At 41.1% G+C, this 21,050-nt stretch overlaps 1 protein-coding gene across 2 annotated transcripts; it reads left to right on the top strand.

The window, feature by feature from the left end:
- Positions 1-315: 315 nt before the first annotated feature.
- Positions 316-19,790, top strand: gareml (GRB2 associated, regulator of MAPK1-like). Of its 2 annotated transcripts, XM_028439641.1 has the most exons (7): positions 316-575; positions 5,742-5,882; positions 12,529-12,659; positions 13,698-13,863; positions 14,673-15,511; positions 17,609-17,778; positions 18,495-19,790. In XM_028439641.1, the coding sequence occupies exons 1-7, from the start codon at positions 464-466 to the stop codon at positions 19,069-19,071; spliced, it is 2,136 nt and encodes a 711-aa protein (XP_028295442.1). In that variant the 5' UTR covers positions 316-463; the 3' UTR covers positions 19,072-19,790. The 2 variants fall into 2 exon arrangements, with proteins under 2 accessions (XP_028295442.1, XP_028295443.1); XM_028439642.1 differs by lacking the exons at positions 316-575; positions 5,742-5,882 and adding an exon at positions 11,715-11,748.
- Positions 19,791-21,050: the final 1,260 nt, after the last annotated feature.

The raw sequence follows: 21,050 nt of genomic DNA, 5'->3' as shown, positions 1-21,050 counted from the left end.
AGTTCTTCAGTGATCAAAGCTCTGTTTCTTCGTTTATTTTTTAAAGGATTACATTTTGTGCTTTTAACTTTATAAGTTTGAGAACAAGCTATAAGATAAGATAGGTTTCAGCTGCTAACAGAAGGAAATGTGAAGAGTTGGTCATAATGATGTAGTAAAGTCAGTAATGATGTGGTTTTATCCTGCAGTGGATGCACTTTAACCTGTTTCCATGTGCGTGGGAGGTTGTGGGGGTGGACAAACACTGAGTGACACAGATCCCCCCCCCCCCCCCCCCCCCCCCTTCTCTTCATCCTCCGCTCCTGTTCCCTCCTGCACTTCAAACATGGCGAAACTCTGTTCCACCGCACCGCCACCATCCTCCTCCTCCTCCTCCTCCTCCTCTTCATCAACACCACCCTCACCTCCATCCTCCTCGCCCTCACCCCCCGCCTTATCTCCGGTACCGTGATGACCCGGGAGGATGGAGAAGTTGTCGGTGAGTGTGTCGGAGATCTGCTGGAGTGCGTTGGCGCTGCCGCTGGACGCGGTGGTCAGCAAGTTCCGCCTGCCCACCCTGGTGCGCCTGGCGCACGGTAAGAGCGCACCTGGAACCCGCTCTGTGCGGCTTTATGTCTGATCACCAGCTCTGTGGGACAGCCCAGAGGAGGATCATGGTTTCACTGGTTGTTCATGTGGGAAAAGTTCCACTTTGTTTAGTTAACTGTTGACTTTAGTGGTTTTAATAACCAAACTGTCGTCAGAAATGTGTTTACAAGGAAAGGAGAGCACTTTAATGTGTCAGGACTGGAAAAACGCATACCGCATCCGGCGGTAAATTTCAAAATAAAAGCACGAAGTTGTCGATAAAATACGGAGACAAATGAACGAGATTAATTTTATTTTAATTTTTTTTGTGATGAATAATATATTTGTTTCTGTTTTTTCCAAAATAGATTAACGCCAGTGGTATTTACATATGGATGATCAAGATGCGTAGATTTAAGATAAATGTTGTGGTTTCTTACTTTTTTGGTTGGTAAATTGTGCACCATTGTATCAAAAGCGGGCGCACAGTGTGGGCGCAGTGGTTTCCACGTCCACCTCACAGCAAGAAGGTCCTGGGTTCAAGCCCTGGGGTGGACACTTGGGTCCCCTCCATGTGGAGTTTGCCTGTTCTCCCCTTGCTGTGTGGGTTTCCTCTGGCTTCTTCCCACAATCCAAAAACACGACTGTTAGGTTGGTTTCAGTCTTTAAAATTGCCCGTGGGAGGGAATGTGAGTGGTAATGTGTCTGTCATTGTGTACAGTATGTGTGTGTTGCCCTGTGATGGCGCCCTTTACACCGTGGAGGGCTGGAGATAGGCACCAGCAAATCCCCATGACCCTGAAAACAGGAACAAGCGGATCAGAAAATGGATGGATATATCAAAAGCAATATTTTGTATTTTAGGAGGAAAAATGCATGTATATTGTAAAGAGGTTAATAAGTAGTATTTGTATGAACAAGACTCTTTGATTATTTATGCCATTAGTCATTTCTCTGGAGGTTGCATGTTCTCCGTGAGTTTACTCTTTGAATCAACACTATTCATAAACAACAGGCCCTGCTTACAAAGTGTGGAAGGGGTTATAGGTTTGAGCTCCGTCGGTATGTCCGTCCATGTTAAAGGGGACAGCTTTTTTTAGAAACTGTTTAAGGAAGAATAACCAAATTCGGTGTGTGGCTTCAGGGTATCAATACCTTGACGGAGTTCGAAAATGAGAAGCGCGCAAATTTTTTTCCCGGAGTTATTGCCTTTGTTTCATTTTTTTTTTTTTTTTTGGCGGGGGATGTTGATGACTATGTCTTCTTGTTATTACTATCTTGGCTGTTTGAAAAATCAAAAACTGTGGAACGTATGTGTTGTAGAAACGTGTTGAAAGAAACAAAAAAAGCCAAAGCTATACGACATTTAAGGAAGTGGAATGTGTTTGTTAGCGTGCAACAAACACACACACACACACACACACACACACACACACACACACACACATGCATAATAAAGAAAAATACTTTCCTCATAAAAATATAACCTTCAGTCGATGGTCCTGAAATAATCCTTTAATGAACAAAAAATGTCTACTATGATGTTTCCTTCTTTGAACATTGATGCTTTTAAAACAAAGGGACATTGTCAGACAATAACATGTACATTTTTGAGCTATTATATGTTATACATTTCATTTAAGCTTTTCTGAATGCATAATAACTGATTTTGATATCAATGTAGGCTATTTGGGTTTGTCGACCATTGTAAATGAATTTAATGTCAACCGGTGCTTTTATTTTGAAAATAGCAAAGCATTTGCATCCGTTAAAATGTGACTGAATTTCTCCAACCAACACGCTGTGCAGCTTTTAAACTCCAACTTAAAGCTGTGTGGGCTGCACTGCTTGCCCACATGTAAAGTGTGTTACTCTACTTGTGTAGAGTTTAGTGAGTGTTTGTGTCATATTTGTGTCTTCCTGTTTTCCACACATTTGGGAACGGGCGATGGGAGTCACGGCCAAAGTTGTTCCAGTCCAGCGAAAGCCACAAAGTATCTGTTGTGCTGCTGAAGTGCAGCTCAATTCTTTTCAAATGCTAATGCTGTAATCTGTCGGTGAATGTGGGGAATACTAACGAGGAGGAGCGGGATGGGAACCCTGAACCCTCAGTGCTGATCCTGGTGCTGCTTCACCAGCACTGACCTCAACATCCTGGTGATGTTTGAGGAACTGTGCGGTTTTATTCCACACATTTATTGCACTTAACGCAGGTGCAGGATGTTTGTTCATTAAACAGGCTGTGGTGTCATTTATTCAGCCTTATATAAACCTCGTTTTAATTGTTTCAACGTCAGGGATCACAAATGGGATTTCCACAGGCTGCACTGCGGCTGTTCACTCTGAATGCAATGAAATGAAGTTCAAGTCAAAGTGATGACATGTAGTTGCAAAGTGCATGTAACTCATCCTAATTCTATAGCTGCCTATCCTGTTCATGGACTTGGAAGTCTGTATTACTGCAAGAGTAACCAAACCCCATAACCATTTTGTTTTGGTTTTTCTTAGTGTTGTTGTTTTTTTTTTTTTTTTTTTTTTTTTGTCAAACTCTTGGCATTTTCTTAAAGTGTTTCAATTTGGCACATTTTATTGTAAAAAAAAAAATGTGAGAATGACTGCCCTCTGTGGGTTGAACCAGGGCTATTACAATCAAAATTTGCTATTGGCTGAGAATGGTGATTTGTGACGTTTTGGAGGCTTCTTATGTCATGTTGAATCACCACTGTAAGCCCCGCCCCTTCTATGAAACTAGCACCTGTGGACTCTGCAATCTGTGGCGAGTAGAATAGATAGATAGATAGATAGATAGATAGATAGATAGATAGATAGATAGATAGATAGATAGATAGATAGATTGGCTTCATTTTAGACTCATAGTTCATATTATAAACAGAAAAAATATACAAACCACAGGAAAAAATTATACATTAAAATATTATATAATGGTGAATAGAGAGCTATAGTGAGTAGAGCTTTAATCGGGCCAAAAAAAGTAGACCCGACCTGGTCCGAGCCTGACAGAACACGGCCCGAACTCGTCCGACTCAATGTCTCTTTAAAGGGCCCATGTTACGCTAACTCGACTTTTCTGTGCTTTAAACATCATAAGTGCTATTAGGGTTTCATACACATGCCCAAAGTGTTTTTCATTGATTCCCTCAATTGTTAGTTAGAGGCTCCTTTCTTACTGGAGGGCGAGCCCAAACATTTCGCTCCAATTTGATGTAATGACAAATTTGACACGGCACTGAGCTGGAGATGCCACACCCACGAAGGTGAGCATTTCAGCACCCTTCACACAGTGCTTCCACAGTCTATCACCGCTGCACATCGAAGGCTGTTGTTGTTTCTGCTACTGCCGCTGTTGATACGTGTTCTCGCTATCATGTCAACTTGGAGAAAGTGTGTTTTCGGGTGTAAATACGTGACTAGAATATTTGGCTTCCGGAAAGAAGAAGTACTACGTGGCTGGACTTTTTGCATGGTGACTTGCCTCAGAAATCTAAACCAAAAAAAGAAGCGAGACATGCAGGGAAGTCAGTGTCCCGTCTATAGACACACCCACTCATGAATATGCATAAGTAGGCCGCAAATCAGCTTGTTTGTAGAGTTTGGAAAAACAAATACTGTGTTTTTGGGGTTCTTAGAACAAATGGAGATGGGTGAAAAATTGCATGATATGGGACCTTTAAAGCTATATTGGTGAATATTGAGTTAGTTAGCATTGCATAATTTGTTTTCGTAGTACAGATTTGGCATTTCTTAACTGCTCCAGGAGCCCCGTCCATAATCAAGGCAATTTTTTTTTTTTTTTTTAGCCTAAATGCATGTCAGCCAAATACTTAAAAACAGAGGTGGCAGAACTATAGGCTGGTCAAAGGGTGGGCTCCACTTTTTGCCTTGATGATTTTGCCCGTTAATGATTGCTTTCCATTCTTCAGTCCTCCAATCCACAAGTTGCAAACTCAGTTCCTAGAGGGCTGCAGTCCTGCACATATTGTCACATCTTGATGCTTCCACCTACAGTATAATGTTTTATCATGCAATTCTGCAGAAGACATACAATCAAGTGGAGAAGAGATGGACTAAGGAGAGGCTTTATCCTTGTAGACTCCACAGGATGAAATCAGGCTAATTCCTCACTCCTACAGTCAATGCAGACACTCATATCCACTCATACAGTGTTTATGAAGTGTTGGAGGAAACTCTTGCTTGTGCTGTTTTCGTTCTGAGGAGCTTGGATGAGCAGTCAAAAGAGTCAGGGGCCGAATACAGAATGGTTTGGACTGAAATGGCCCACCGATTTTATGAAAAACAAGCAATTTCAACATTATTGTCCTGTAGCTGCACTTCCACGTATAAATTACATATATAGTATTGAATGAACCGACAAAACCCAAGCAATAAGTCCGTGCAGGATCTTCTCTTTAAATTTCCTAGATTTTGTGATCAATTTTTATATAATTTGGGGAAATTTTGTGGAATAATTTGAGAACGATCTCAGGATTTTGGAGAAAATGAGAGTTGTAATTAAGAAGGATTGCCTTCATGTGATATGAGAATTGGAAAACAGTGAGACATGCAAATATTGTGAAGATTTATTTAATTTGTTTATTTTGAGGCAGCGAGAGATTGACAACTAATTTACAAGATTCATGTTTTCTCATTTACTTACTTTCTCCCGTGGACCGAAATAGTTGCTCCAATGGCCCGGATTTGGCCCCTGCATTTAACACATGGCCTAAAGTCACCATTATTCCGCGCTTGCCTAAAGAAAACCAAATCTTGTGTTTGTAATCCTTTTTTTTAGCAATAGAGCAGTGAATATTTACCCTAACATTCCTTCTTCACCCACAGCATTAGTTGTAGGCTGGGATTGAATTGTTTTGTGTTGCAATCAAAGAGAGCTGCAAAATAATAGGTTCACAATGTGTCTGGATGAGTCACTGGAGCTGTAGTTTAATTATATATGGTAATCCCAAAGTGTTTGTGTGTTCATCTGTAAATTGGAAATGTAATGGTTCCCACACTCAGCTTTGTTGTTTGACTCGAGAAACAATAGAAACACATTTTTTAAATCCCATTTGAGGATGACATTCCACATGCTTGACCTTTGTGTGTGTGTGTGTGTGTGTGTGTGTGTGTGTGTGTGTGTGTGTGTGTGTGTGTTGCAGGTGAATGTGTGGAGGGTCTGTCGGAGGAAGATGTGGTGCTCTTACACTCCTGTCGTCAGTGGACCACAGTGACGGCCCACAGCTTGGAGGAGGGACATTACGTGATTGGACCTAAGATTGACATCCCGCTGCAGTACCAGGGTGAGCACCTGTACACTATACCTCTGGTCCTGAATACACGCATATGAACAAAAATACATTAACGTCTGGCTTCAGTTTCATCTACTATCTGAAGAAAATGCTCCACTTTAATGCTCATCACAATGAAAATCAATGTAATGCCAGGTATGTTTGCGTAAGGTCTATATTTGGTTAAAATGTTGTCAAAATTTGTTACGTTCTTTTGACGTAATCCTGTTAACAGACAAACAAACAAACAAGCAAATAAATAAACTGAAAATGTAACCTCTTTTGTGAAGGTAATAATGGACAGACCCACTTTAAAAATGAAAATAAATCAAATAAATGGGATGGACAGATAAAACGTAGGTAGAGGAAGTGAGACTCCAAACATAGATCTCCTTATCTGAAGACAAACTAAATGTTTGCATGCTTAGAACTGTGTGCTGTCAGCGTTCAAACACATGTTGCTATGTTGCTATCGACTACTACAGCAAAACAATGAATACGCATTAGTTTGTGCATTTGCCTCCAATGAATACGTAATATGTGCGTTTTTATTATGCATTTTGTGATTTAGCAAAGCCTGATGGTGGTGGCTGTCTGTGTGTGTGTATTAGTATGTTTGACAGGCAGGTGTAACCTGTCACAGCTTTACTCACAGATGGCTGCAGGTACTGTTGGAGGAGAGACGCATGCACAACCATAACAATGCAGTTTTAATCAGAACTCAGCATTTCTGAGTTGAGAATTCTGTTATCCGAGTATTTTTTCCTAACTTTACAGAGATGCTGTTCCAAGTCACTTTTTTAAGTTCTGAGTTCCTTGGAATGTAGCATGAGATCATATTGTTAGATCTTGTTTGATCACGCAAGATTTCTGACTTGGAGGAAGATCTGTGGTTAGAGGGAATGGTTTTGTGTGTAGTGTGCTGTGTTGAGACTATTGGAGCAGACATACAGTACAGTATGGTTCTATGCCTGATTTTTTATCTTCATGTATGGGGTCTGTTTAGATAAAAAAAAAAAAAAAACTCTTTAGATTTAGATAATCATATGTGTGTACTCTGATTAAGTCACAGTGAAACATATCCACCAGCCAGGTCCTCAGGCATGCTCACATTTGGGTTACAAAAGCACTTTAAAGAATATGAACTGTTTAAACAGTAAAGCCATGGGTTTTTTGAAGCTACTGCGATTCATTCACTACAACAAACTTCATTCACAAATCTGATCAGCTATCATGTGACCTCCACTGACTGCTCCTGTCCATTGACTCTTCTCTTCCTGCTGAATGAGTCTCATCAGTATGACCTCACCGGAGCTCATCCCCAGAATCCGATTGTTCCGACACTCAGTCGAGTCACATTAATGAGTGTGTAACTAGATCTTAATGCCGCCGTCATTTCCTCCTCTGATGGAGGCGCTGATGTCACCTCCAATGACCGCCGCCGCTCAGGCTACTTTTTCTGGGAGAAAGATGAATAATTTGATCGAGGAGAGGGAGGCATTTACAGTTGATGTCCCTGCATACTTGCAATAATTGTGAAGTCAGAGATCAAGATTATAGTGAGCAATGAAATCAAGTGTTCTCAGTACACAAGTAACAGCTACTCTCATATTGTGTGTTATTGTTGTCATTTTGTGTGTTTTTGTCATGTTATATATTTCTTCTTTTTTAATTTACCTTTTGGTGACAAAGTTTGTTCAAACAAAAACAACCACTTTAGAAAAATGACGTGTACTACAGTATATTAGAGAGTATTCTTTCTGAAGTGATGAGTTTCTTAGACCCATAATTGAATTGTTCGTGCAGGCTGCCAGTTCCTGTCGTCAAAACAATAAATAATAATAATAATAATAATAATAATAATAATAATAATAATAATAATAATGATGATGGCTACCGTTTGTGGTTGACAATGATTCTTGTTAAACATCTATTTTTCTCTGCGTCTAAAACATTCCCATTTACTTCCCAACGAGTGCAGAGCAGACATAAAAGGACCCAAAATGCAGGGCTCTTAGGCAGGGGCAGATTGAGTTAAAGACTATATTAATCCTAATCAAGAAAAAGTCCAAAAAACAAAACAAAATTGCATTCAACAAACCGAGTAAATGTACCAAGACTGACAAACACAAAAGCACAAAGCAGTCCTCGAGTAGGGAGAGAGTAATTCACATAACGTAAAGCAGCTGGTGAACACAGCTGAGGAATCAAACAGGAAACTAATGAACCCTGTCACATTAACAGTGAAATAAATTCGAAAGCCCAGAAGAATAAAAAAAGAAGGCTCAAACTGAACCAGTAACACCCCCAGAAACCTCCCAAGTCGTGACAAATGGTTCCAAACATCACCTACAGCCATGAACAAACACAATGTTATAAAATAGTCTGGTTTGTTTGATTTGGCTGATATAGGGTATATTAAAGGTCATAAACAGTTTGTAAAATTTATTAAACTTGTCTCTTTGCTGTACCCTGGGCAACAATATTTAAGGGCCCCATCATCATGACCCCAGGATTACTATAATATGGCAGAAGAATAAATACATTCCAGTAATATACATAAATATGCTGAATACACCAATATCTAACTGTCATTAGGTGCATTTTGAAGAACAGATATGCAAATGCTCATTGAAATACAAATGAGAGGGAGGGAAGTGTCCTCCATTTTCAGAAAAAATAAATAACCACTTTCAAAGCATCCAGTATTTATTTAACAACACTTATTGCAACACAAATGTATTGGATTGATAGAGCCATCACAGAGGAAGTCCACAGACAAGACACAAAATAAAAATCCATAATCTGATAGGATGAAGTGCTATTTTGTTCCTTGGCTCATTTTAAGCAGAAATCACCGTCACCTCAGAATTCAACAGGACAAGCAGGTGGTGCAATGTAAACATTTTGAAATCTGTCAGCTTTCTCGCAACAACGATAAACAATTTACAGCATTTTCATTGAACCACCACAAGGAAAGAAAAATAAATAAAATGCGCTATCATCTGCTCAAATAAACATTTTGGTCCTGAGATCATTTGACCTTGTTTTAAAACAGAAAATAACCTCTAACATTTCAGTGCAACATAAACATCTGGAAACCTGTCAATTTCTCTCAAAAAATGCTGATCTGGCAAAATACACTGGAGTGAATAAATTCCCTTTATTCCGTATATGCTTTAAACAGAATCTGCGCCAGGCACTATTAAATGGTGGGGGGGCATTAAAAAAACTGCGAGGGGCACAAAAACACTCAGCTCTGAGTAATACATAATAGTAAATAAGCATTTAACGTCAACCTAATGCTATATGAACACAGCCACAAAAACAAAGTTAGCTCGCTAACATACCTCTGAACAAATGGTCGCAACAGACACGAACATCAGCAGACTCTGCTTCTCCTGACCACAGACGTAGGTTTAGAATCCACTTTTTACAGCGTTGTTCTGTGAGCTTTTTACATTACATTTTCAGTACTCTGTAAAATATCTTTTCCTTTTCTTGGTTAGAACGATTGGAGCAGCCGTAAACTCCACAAAACATGGACATTTTGATTATTTCAGACGACAGATTCTCAAGCTTCACTTCCTGCCCTCCATCTGAATTTTGCACTCTCGCTTTGTCGCGATGCAGCAATGTGAGTGACGTCACGTGAATCAACAGAGCAGGCCTTAGAAATATATACATCTTATTAGCTGATCCTAACAACAGCTCTAGGGTATGTTCAATAGCACAAATGTTAAAAAATTGCACCACAGTATATTGTATCTATGTAGCAGACTCCCGTCCGCTGTCAGTGAATGGACACAATCAGTTGCGATAGCCAATCAGATGTCTCTGATTAATAAAAAGTGTGTGTGTGTGGGGGGTTGGGGGGGGGGGTACAGTAGGTCAGCTGGGGGGGGGGGCACGCCCCCGAATGTCCCCCCATGAAACCGACACTGGCTTCAAATTTTCTGCGTTTCTGATTACCTTCTTCTTTTTTCATTTCCGTTTAGCGCTCCCACTTAGCTCCCTCTCCATGTTTGCATTTTTTGAGTTGCGTAGAGGTTGATTTGCGTCACCTGGCTTTGACCCACCTAGCCGCCTCTCATTGGTCAACCCGTATACAGGCTGACCAATGAGGAGAGGGTTTCAGCTCACAGTCTGTCACAGGCAGGTGTAGGGTTTCTGTGAAGAGCAACTGCTCCGGGCAGCGGACAGTTCACATTATGAGCAAGAGAAAACCAGATATTTTCTTTATGCCCTCACTGCCCCGGGCCCTTTAGAGGTTGTGGGCCCCTGGGCAATTGTCCAGTTGCCCATATGGTTAATCCGGCCTTGTCTCCCACAATTTTTGCTCAATTGACTCCAAACTTGCTACAGCTGTGTAATGTAAACATATACTTGCAAAATCTTGTTGAATACAGTTTCAATGTTCATAAAAAAGAACTGCACTGACAGTTGGTGGGACAACTTTGAGAACAAAGTCATCATCCAGAATGAGTAGCGTGAAAACTTGCAAGTTCTGGGTCCTCCCTCCTGTCATTGACGGAGTTGCTTTGTCCTTGTATAGAAGGACAGGCCACAATGAGATCACCGGAAGGTGTGGTGAAAAAAGACCTGTATCGGATCTGTTAAAGACAGTCTGAATGACACAATTCAGATTTTTTCAAATCCAACCCAGGTCACTTTCATATGTGGTTCGTAACTCGATACATGTCTGATTTTTTGCAATGCGACTGCGTCACCACCATCCAAACACTCCGTTGTAAAGATGTAAATGGATAGTGATAAACCTGGCTCTCTTCTTTTTCACTCTTCTTAAAGTTATGTAGTGCTGACTTCTGTTGGAAAGAAACTTTCTCAGTGCAGTCCTACACTGGACGCCTCCATATTTACTTCCATAAACGCCGTACTTGCCTGTGGGGTCATGTGTCACCTTAAACCTCTTGCATGCGGGTCACTTCAGGGTCGCATTCCATTCATACTTCAAACTGATTGATGACTCATTTAATATGTAATGAACGAACGATCACATAAAAAAAAATATGATTTTAAAAAAAACAATTGTGCATTAAGAGCTGCAGTGTGAACGTAGCTAAAGAAGATGTTCCATCATGAAAGAGTTCTGGACCAATTATTTGTTTGACTCTTTTACCAGAAATTGCCACCTTTTTTCATGTTCCGACACTCTGCTTGTTGCTCAGTATTGCCTTGAATTGCCTGGCCTTGACTATTACTGCACAACAGTTATAACTTATAGCTGTTGTCTGTCACATTTGCACATCAGCAGTTGAAATGTATTCACATTCATTGGATGACAGACACCATGTTGTTTATTGCTACAATAGCTGCTGCTCTTCATTTTAATCTCATTGGGTGACTTGTTTGTTTAGCTTGTCAGAGACAGTGAAAAGAGACTTTACTGTAAGACTTGAGCTCGCCTTGTAAACAGTTCTGCAGGACTGCTTTCAAAGGATTTAATGTGTTCAATTAACAAAGTAAAGGTTGCCTAGACCTCTCCATTCCAATACATCAACCTGATTTCCACTTCACTTAGCAGTGCATTCCAGTGCATGGACTCTGAGACCCCATCTTAATGTCATGCATCCTTTCAGGACCGCCTCTGTGTCTCCTGGAAGCCGACAGGTGAGCTGTTGTGGAATCAGAGGCTGTTGCCGGTGGTGAGCTCATGTCTGTGGGATGACTTCATACAGGAAGTCTAAATAAGCTTAGGATGAGTGCAACACAGTTTTACCCCAGGGGATGGCCGACAGGATGCCTCCCCTTCCTCCCACCGCTCCTCCTCATCCTCCCCGTGTGAAGTCACTGAGAGCCTGGGATGACCGAGCTTAGAGGACAGAGAGTCTGAGCGATCGCTCATCATGAATGGGAAGTGAGCGGCACCATAATCACACTCATAAATGTCACGCTTTCTCCCAGAGCTTGTGTACATTGATATCTGTTCTCTGCTGTGTGTTTGCTTAATCAGCGATGCTCTTTCCCGTGAGAAAATAGTTGCTCACAGATTATCACTTTTCTGATGAAGGACTGAATATTACTTTTATTGTTCATTGGGTGGGAGCTCCTTACCCTGGGGGCTGTGCTTGTATTACAGGGCGGGTGTAAAGGATGGTGGAATTTGTTATTCAGCACTGCCTCTCAGACATAAAAACTTTCTCTTCCTCACCTCAAAAACACTACAACTCTGTGAGAAGGTGGAAGATCCTCGAAGGACTGTGACTCATCACCTGCTAAAATACAACAAAGCATTAAATCCTGTTACTGTATGACCTATTAAACCTAAATAAGCAGGAAAAGAGTTTTAACAAAGGCACATTTCAGAGTCAGAGTTTTACAGACGGAAAAGGAAAGAGAGAGTGTATGTGCAAGGGTCTCCATGGTGATGTGAATCTGCTCTGTGTGCGAATGGGGGGTCTTTTAGTGGTTGCCATGACAACCCCATCGGTGGTTGATTGGCCGAGTGCTGGTGCCAGGTCAGAGGTCATTGAGGATTCTTTGTATTCACTCGGATGTTTGCGGGGCTTCTCAGTGAAGACCTTTAGAAAAAAGAATAACTCCTCAGCGGTTTTTCTCTTCTTTGCTTCCTCTGAGTTTGTCCTCCCTCTCATGCCACCTGTCTTTCTTATTTCCTCCTCCATCATCTCCTCTGTAGGCAAGTTCAAGTTGTTGGAGGAAGATCGGGACGTCAGGGATCCAGTCCAGTATTTTTCCAGCGTGGAGGAAGTGGCTGAAGTCTTCCCTGACCGGGTTTTCGTCATGGAGACAATCACGTTCAGCGTGAAGGTTAGCGCCTGGTTGCTATCGAATGTAAATTACAGTTTTTATTGATGTTCACAACCAGCACAAAAAATACAAAAACATGGATCACAAAATTAGATAAGACTGTTTTGCGTAGTTTAACACGTCCGCCTCACAGGAAAAGAGTCTGGGGTTCAAGCCCTGGGGTGGACACTTGGGTCCTTTCTGGGTGGAGTTTGCATGTTCTCCCCGTGCTGCGTGGGTTTCCTCCGGGTACTCCGGGGTCCTCTCACAATCCAAAAACATGACTGTTAGGTTGATTAGAGTCTCTATATTGCCCGTAGGAGTGAATGTGAGTGCGAGTGGTTGTCTGTGTCTGTGTTGCCCTGCGATGGACTGGCGCCCTGTCCAGGGTGTACCGCCGCCTTGCGCCCAGTGTGAGCCAGAGATTGCGGGCAGACCCCCGCGACCCTGAAAAACAGGAACAAGTAGGTCTGAAAATGGGTGGATCGATGTTTTGTGTAGTGACAGACAATGTCTGTATTCAATGTAGTCTACTGACAATCTTTGTGATAATCCTACAGGGCAATGTGTGTAAAAAAAAGACAATATCTTTTTATTTTAAAGCTTATTTTGCATCAAAATATTAGTTTTAGTAGAGTTGCTGCTTCTGCTACTATACTTTCCCCCATCTGTCTCTTCACACCTGCCCTGAAACAAGCCACACTACAGAACTCACTCACACGTGCTGTCCATTATGAGAGAAAAAGCCTAAAGAGGTGCAGCATGTTGATATTGTGCAGCTTTTTAACAAAAGTGTCTTTGTGGTATTTTCTCCCAGTTATTTTGACCCAAAATTCTCTTACTGAAAGATGTAATTTTTGGTAATTATCGCTTAAAAAGTTTGAGATCAAAGCACATTTGCATTTTTGTTATCCATAATATGTATTTCAAAAAGCGAGTTCTTCTTCTTCATTATATTTTGTACACCACCTGGTACCACAGCAGTTTCTTTACCTTCTTTAACTCTAAGCCAGCACTGAGGCCTTGCTTGGTCACTGACTCATCTGTGTGTGTGTACAGGTGGTTTCAGGGGAGTTCAGTGAGGACAGCGAGCCCTACAGCTTCACTCTGCAGGCGGGAGATGAGCTGTCACTCATGGGAAAGGCGGAGCTACTCTGTGCCACGCCCTCTAAGGAGAAGACCGGACTCAGCGCGCTCCTCAGGCGTCTTGGAAAGACTCCCAGAAGTAAAGTCTAAAATAAACCAAATACATCTTACAAACTTATACAGTGTGGAGGTACCTGAGTATAGCTTGTTCAAGATTGGCATGTGAGTAGGTATTAATTGTATAAGTGTTGATGCTAAAAGAACATGTTCTATGTCTAAAAACCTCATGAAGATGAGAATTATGAGCATGGGGATGATGATGAAGATGATGAGAATAGTGATGAATATGAAAATGATTATGATGATCATGAGGAGGCTGGTGAGAATAATGATGATGATGATGATGATGATGAGGATTATGAGAATGATGATGATACTTAAAGATTTTAATGATGATGAGAATGATGATAAGGATGGTAAGAAATGAAGATGATAATTATGCAAATGATGATAATGACAATAACCACAGATGAGGATGTAGAGAATGAGAATGATGATAAGTATGGTGAGAATGAAGATGATAATGACAAAGGATGAGGATTGTGAGAATGATGATGATGAGACTGACTGAAAATTATAATGATGTTAAGGATGGTTAGAATGATGATTATTATGTAGATGATGATGATGTGAATAATGATGAGAATGATCAAAGATGAGGATGTAGAGGATGATGATACTGATGATGATAAGGATGGTAAGAATGATGATAATTATGAGAATGATGATGATAAAAGATGATGATGATGATGTTATTGAATATGATGATGATACTGAAGAAAGTGATGATGATGTTCAAAGATGATGATGATGTTCAGAGATGATGATGAATAGGATGATGAAGATGACTTGCCTTCTGACACTAATGATTGAATGTTGTGTCTCCAGGTAAAACGCCGTGCCTGGTTTGTATGAACCACCGAACCAATCAGAGCGTCAGTCTACCCTTTGGCTGCCGTGGTCGTTTCTGCACTCGCTCCCCCCTGGAGCAAGGCATGCTGGGAGGGGAGCACACGGTGCGCAGCATAATTGAAAGAGTTCGTCTTCCCGTCAATGTGTCTGTGCCGTCACGGCCGCCACGCAACCCCTACGATCGCCACGCGGTGCGAGAGGGCCACCGCTACAAGCTTCTGAACATTGTCAGCAAAACAGTTGTACTTTGCATGGTACTCCGCCGACAGGAAGTCTCACCCTCACACTTCCTGCTCCTACGTTGTATGCCCAGATTCAACGTGGCCGAGGCCTCCGTCCACACGGCGGTGCTAGAAAGCCTTTTCCTGCGACACGCTTTTGATCCAGACGACTACTCGCGGGCGGTGAGAGAAACTCGACCAGAGTTAGACTGTATGACGGAGGAGTGTGTGAGCCCTCGACGGTCTCGCACGTGTGTTTCAGCTCAGGACTCGCAGCGCCTCTCCATGTGTGGGTACGTAGGCGGGGTTACAGACAACACGTCACACCGTTGCAGAGACTCCATTGGTGAGCGTCTGGGAGAAACTCCAGGTGAGGAGAGGGAGTATGTGACTCCTGATTGGACCGAGGCTGAAATAAGGACCAATGAGGAAATCCCTTATGAAGAATTGTGGACCAATCAAAGCGCGGAGGGTTTGGGAAAAGAACCAGGCATAATTTCCTTCCATTCATCTTCCTCGTTGGATGGTTCGCTTGGTACGATGGTGGCGAGAGTATCCATGCCGCCGCCGCCTGTTCCCCCAAAATCTGAGGCTGTGAGTTCCACCTCTCACACTTCGTCCTTCCACTTGTCTCTCATCTCTCTCATCTGTCCTCAACAGCATGCTCTCTTTAAAGTCGGGATGCTCAGCTTGAATTATTAATACATTACAGTGTTTCATTCTCAAACATACACACAACCCCACAGTGCCTTCCTGGAAAAGGCGGCTCCACAATACCCTTAACACTAATAAGGGACTCATGCTTGGATGCTGGCATGTCGTCACTTCCTGCATGCTCAACCACAGCCACGAGCCACTTTGTTCTATCATTAAACCTTTCATCAGTAGTGAATACATTTTATTGAAATATATTTATAAAGCTTTGACAGCTTCTAGCAATAATAACAACCAGAACTGTTAAATAACACATTATTTGGTTATCACCAATTTGGAGCAGATTCTACTTTTATTCATAGTTTTGTACAAAACTAGTTGATCACTTCTTCATATTGAAGTCAGCGTGTGCATAGTATTTTCCGGGCAGCACTACAAACAGCACTTCTCAGTTTTATTTAGATTTTTGTTTCTACATATGAAAAAGTTGATTTGTACTCGAGTTACCACAGCAACCACAGACATCTGTGATCACAACCAAGAATATTTTCCTTCTAATTTTTGGAGAATATCATAAACACAGCTTGTGAAATAATAATTATAAGAGTTATTATCACAATTATTATTACATTTGTGTTGCATCTGTTATTAATGCACAGTATTTAAAAGTAAAAAAAGAAAAAAAAACATTTTTCCCACCAGTCTTTTAACAGGTTGTATTTAAAGTTACAATAATCAACATTTTGTAAGGTTGTTTTAGTTTTTGCTTCAACATCAGTAAAGTGAGAGAATGATGAGCAATGAATACATTGCACAGTTTCTTGTCACGTAAAAGCTTCATAATTACCAATGAGTTTTACTTATAAAGTAACACAAATAAGAATAGAATACACCTTTATTCATTTCCAGAGGAGAAATTCACATTTGCAGCAACATAGTATAAGTTAATCAAGTATATAAATGAAATAATATCAATAGTACAAAATAAAACATATTATGTATGTAGGGATTCAAGGCAGATTTTATAAAAGGAACTACTCATGTAAAAATAATGAACATGCATGAACATTTGCGGTGAAAGGTCACAATAACCAAAGTCATCTCTCAGTGCCCTATTTACATTTGTTATAAGTAATGAGTGTGAAGCTGTTTTTAGTAGTTTAAGCCCCTTATTTCATTATTCCCCACCCACATTATACTATTAATTACTTCTCAAATGGCACTGATGCACTCGTGAAATGGAAACAGTAGAAAAGCGATGTACATGCTTGTAATTACAGTATCGCAAGATGCTCGTGATCCACTGCTTGTGTTGTAAACATTGCCCAACAAAAGAGAAGATCCTGAAAAAACAAAAAACTGTAATTAAATGAATGATGGATGTATTATTGTAGATTTTGTTATTGTTGATTGATATTGTTTGATGTTTAGCAGCTTACATCAGCTCTTGCTTTGAAGAAAAAAGGGTACATAAGAAAGTGCTTCACAAACTACAAACCCTTTTTGATGACAAAATTATTTTAGTTGCTGGATGTTCCAGTTCTTAAAATCATTAATAGTTTGTAAATCTCTTGGTTTCTGTGACCTTCGACCCAATCCCACAATGCAGTTTCTCTGTTTGATAACAATACTTGAAAGCTTTAAACTACAGTCTGAAGCTTGGGTTTAGGGTTGTTTTCCTGCATTATTATCTACACATCTGCATTTATGATCTTTGTCAAAAGAACAAAAACTGATAAGACAAGTGTACTCGTGTCTATGCCACTTTAGCATTTACATTGTGTGTGTACGTCTGTGTGTGTGTGTGTGTGTGTGTGTGTGTGTGTGTGTGTGTGTGTGTGTGTGTGTGTGTGTGTGTGTGTGTGTGTGTGTGTGTGTGTGTGTGTGTGTGTGTGTGTGAGTTGTAAAGGTCGGGGTTTGACATTTATAAGCAGATCTCACAATAGCAACAGAGACGGCAAGTTTTAACATGTACCTTTTTTTTTTTTTGCTGATGTGCATGTTTTTTTTCACATTTGCTTGTGTGTGTGTGTGTAGGTGAGAGAGGAGTGTCGCTACTTGATCGCCCCTCCAGTCCCCCCTCGCTGCTCTAAAGGAGGCTCCATCTCCAGTCCAGCCCCGAGCCCCCCTGTTCCACCGCGCTTCCCAAAAAGCTCCACGTCCCCCAGACCCAACCTGTCTTTCTACTCGTCTGGACTGCAGGACAGGTACAGTTAAAGTTATCAATGCATTTACAACTTCTCATTAGTGCTGCTAATGAAATGCATTGAAGTCTCTTCAAAAAATAAACTCTTATCACTCACCTGCTTGTTATGCAAAGCTATGGCAAACGTATTAAGTGATACAACATGATCCTCATATTTATTCTACCAGCCTGTCTATATAATGACCTGCACAAACAACAAGGAGCCCAATGGGGAATCACATACAAATGTAACAATTCATGGAAAGGGAAGGGTGACCCTTAGAGAACAATATAAACAATACATCAAATACAATATACAATAGTGATGCATTACTGTCACCAAGTGGTGGGAAGCTGAACAAAGAGTGTCATTGACCTCAGGAACAATTTGTGTATTTTCAAGTGAAACCCTGCCAGAAACATGTGTTAGAGCCAGAAACAGAAAACTAATGATTGTTGTTATTATTATTATTACGATTACTAGTGTTATCATTATTATTTATTTTCTTGGGGTTTTTTTGTTTTGTTTTTTTACTATTTCATATTTGAATGCAAATGAATGTATGTTTCTGGGGGTAAATATCCTATAGGGAAGCTTGAGTGATGAGAAACTTTGATTTTCTCCCATTGTTTCTCTGCAATTAATGCAATTCCTGTAATCATGCATGAAATATTTGAAAATAAATTGGCAAACTGAACTGAATAATGAACTTGTGCATCACCTCTTTTTCTTCCTAGCTGTACGCCCTCTCCAGACCCCTCCTCCCTCTACTGCTACCCCTGCTCATGGGCAGACTGCCCCGCTCCTATCACCTCCAATCTGGAGCCGGCCTCTGCAGACACCACAGCCATTCCTCCACCTGCCCAGGTCACATGGGCCGAGCCTTGGCTGGACTCCTTCACATCATCTGGGCCTCGACTCCGGCTGCCGCCCCCACAGAGTCGATTCGCTCCCTTCGGTGCTTTAAACCCCTTCAACCGGCAGTCCCCCTGCCCATCGCCCGAGCCTGTGCCCATCCCACCCACAGACTCCTCCAGAGGAGCGGAGGGAGGGGGGACGTCCACAGGGATCCCTGAGGACCCCACCTGGCATCCACCCACTGATTTATCTGCTCTGTCATTGGAGGAAGTGTCTTGCTGTCTGCGGTTCATTGGCCTATCAGAGGCGGCAGTGGGCGTTTTCCAGAGGGAGCGGATTGACGGCAGGCTCCTAGTGCAGCTGAATGAGGACATCCTGTCACATGACTTCCACCTGAGTCGACTCCACGTGACTAAGATAACACAGTTCATACAGGGCTGGAGGCCCAAGATCTAAGCTGAGCTGCTGATGTGCCTCTGAGCCCACCTGAATGTGCCTTCCACTGTGACCTACTGGATGCGGAGTGCCACAGAGTAAAGCTCTGGGAAACTACTCCACATTGTGGTCAACATGTAGAACTGACGATTAGCTGTCTGAATAATGAAGCTGCATGGGACTAACAATGGCTGCACAATCAAAGTGCCCTGTTTATTTGCCCTGACCTTCATTCGTCCACTGCAGGAAAACATTATTATTCTAGCCTGAAAACTTTAGGCCATTTGCAGATTTGTGAGGTCAGACTTTAAAATGTACTGGGATTTTTGCACAACACCCAGTGTCCAAGGATGCAGATTTACAGCCTTTATACACTGAAGCAGAATGATGGTTTGTGAATTATACAAAATGAGAAATTAATTAAAAGAAAGAAGGCTCAGAAATATGGAAATAGATTATTTCCATCACCCACTGAAGCATCTACTGCAATTATATGACTGATTGGTACATGGATTCATTAAAAGCCTTAATGTATATGCAATCTGGGCCATTTTGTACTTTGGAAAAGTTACATTATTATTATAATTTTTATATTATTATTATTATTATTATTATTATTATTATTATTATTATTATTATTATTATTATCAATAACCTTCCTGCTAATGGGTAACACAGGAATTTATCTCATTTTGTAGCCAGAATAAAAAAATGTGTCAGCTCATTGTAACAAAGTTTACTGCCTCAAAAAGAAATGTGTCAAAATGTACCTCAAAATACTTGATCTAGCCATGCATAATAATAATAAATTGTGTAACACTTGGAACAATCGTACCTTGGGGTTACTTGTTTTCATTTTTTTTATATATTGATGAAAATATCAATATGTTTAGGTTTATGTCTTTCTAAGGCTTGGGTTTGAATCTGTTGATTTCATTGGATATGAGTGCATGTTTGTGGTCAAATGTTCCCTACGATCAGCAGCATGTTCATCACTTTGTCCGCAGGCAGATGTTGTGAGCCGCCTCGGCCCCAGTGAGTCTCTTGACCTTAATGCACTCCAGTGAACCTCAACAGCATTTTTTCCAGGCTTTTAACTGAGCGACTCATTAATATGAGCGTGAGTATGTATACCATTCAACACAGTCTCTGTATGCTTTCTGCTCCAGGCACAAGTCATAGTTTAACCTCAAGAGTCCCCACAAAACTCCAGACCCCCTTTTTATACCAATCTGCCACAGGAACACAATCACAAGGGGCAGAAATGAGCACAATCAGGACTTATTAGAGAAATCTGTCTGCACATTGTGTATATTCTTATACTCTGACAACATCCTGCAAGACAAATCTATCCATAATAGATTTGAGAAAGGTGTGTAGGGCTTGATAATTCCTGTCAGATGTGTCAGGGTGGGACTTGGACATGGACAAGCAGTCGGAGCTGTCAGAGATTTCCCTCTGTCTGACATGTGCTCTCGGGTCATTGAGTTGTACAACTGCCAGCATGTGTCGGCCAGGTGAAAAGCAGGAGAAAAATCAGATTCAGGGGTAAAGGATATAAAGACAGACCCTGGGTGACCCTCCCAGGCCACATTAGTGAAACTCAAGGCCCGTGGGCCAAATACGGCCCTTTGGAACATAAACTTCGGCCCCAAGAAAGAAAGCATAACTCATTGTGTGAATGACAACTACTAGTAGATATCATAGTCCCTCCAAAATATACAAAAATAAATAAGACTCCATCACCATTTCCCGGTGCTTATATGGCATGATGGCAGTAAATATTTATCACAAAATAGTAAACAACCCAAATCCTGCAATTTTCCTGAAACTATTCCATAAAATTTCCCCAGATTCAACAAAATGAGTCGCAAAATCAAGGCCTTTTGAAGTAAATACACTGCAGGGACGGATATCCGTCAATTATTGCTTAGATATTGTCATTGTTGTATGTACTTTATATATCATTCATACATGGAAGTATTAATTTAGCTCACATT

Source organism: Gouania willdenowi, chromosome 24, assembly GCF_900634775.1.
Source record: "Gouania willdenowi chromosome 24, fGouWil2.1, whole genome shotgun sequence".
In the NCBI taxonomy this organism is placed as follows: domain Eukaryota; kingdom Metazoa; phylum Chordata; class Actinopteri; order Blenniiformes; family Gobiesocidae; genus Gouania; species Gouania willdenowi.
This window is presented reverse-complemented; position numbering and strand designations above follow the sequence as displayed.

Coding starts and splice junctions, on each gene's coding strand:
- gareml (XM_028439641.1), top strand. CDS start 464: ATGGAGAAGTTGTCGGTGAGTGTGTCGGAGATCTGCTGGAGTGCGTTG. Junction 576..5,741: donor CCTGGTGCGCCTGGCGCACG/GTAAGAGCGCAC, acceptor TGTGTGTTGCAG/GTGAATGTGTGGAGGGTCTG. Junction 5,883..12,528: donor CATCCCGCTGCAGTACCAGG/GTGAGCACCTGT, acceptor TCTCCTCTGTAG/GCAAGTTCAAGTTGTTGGAG.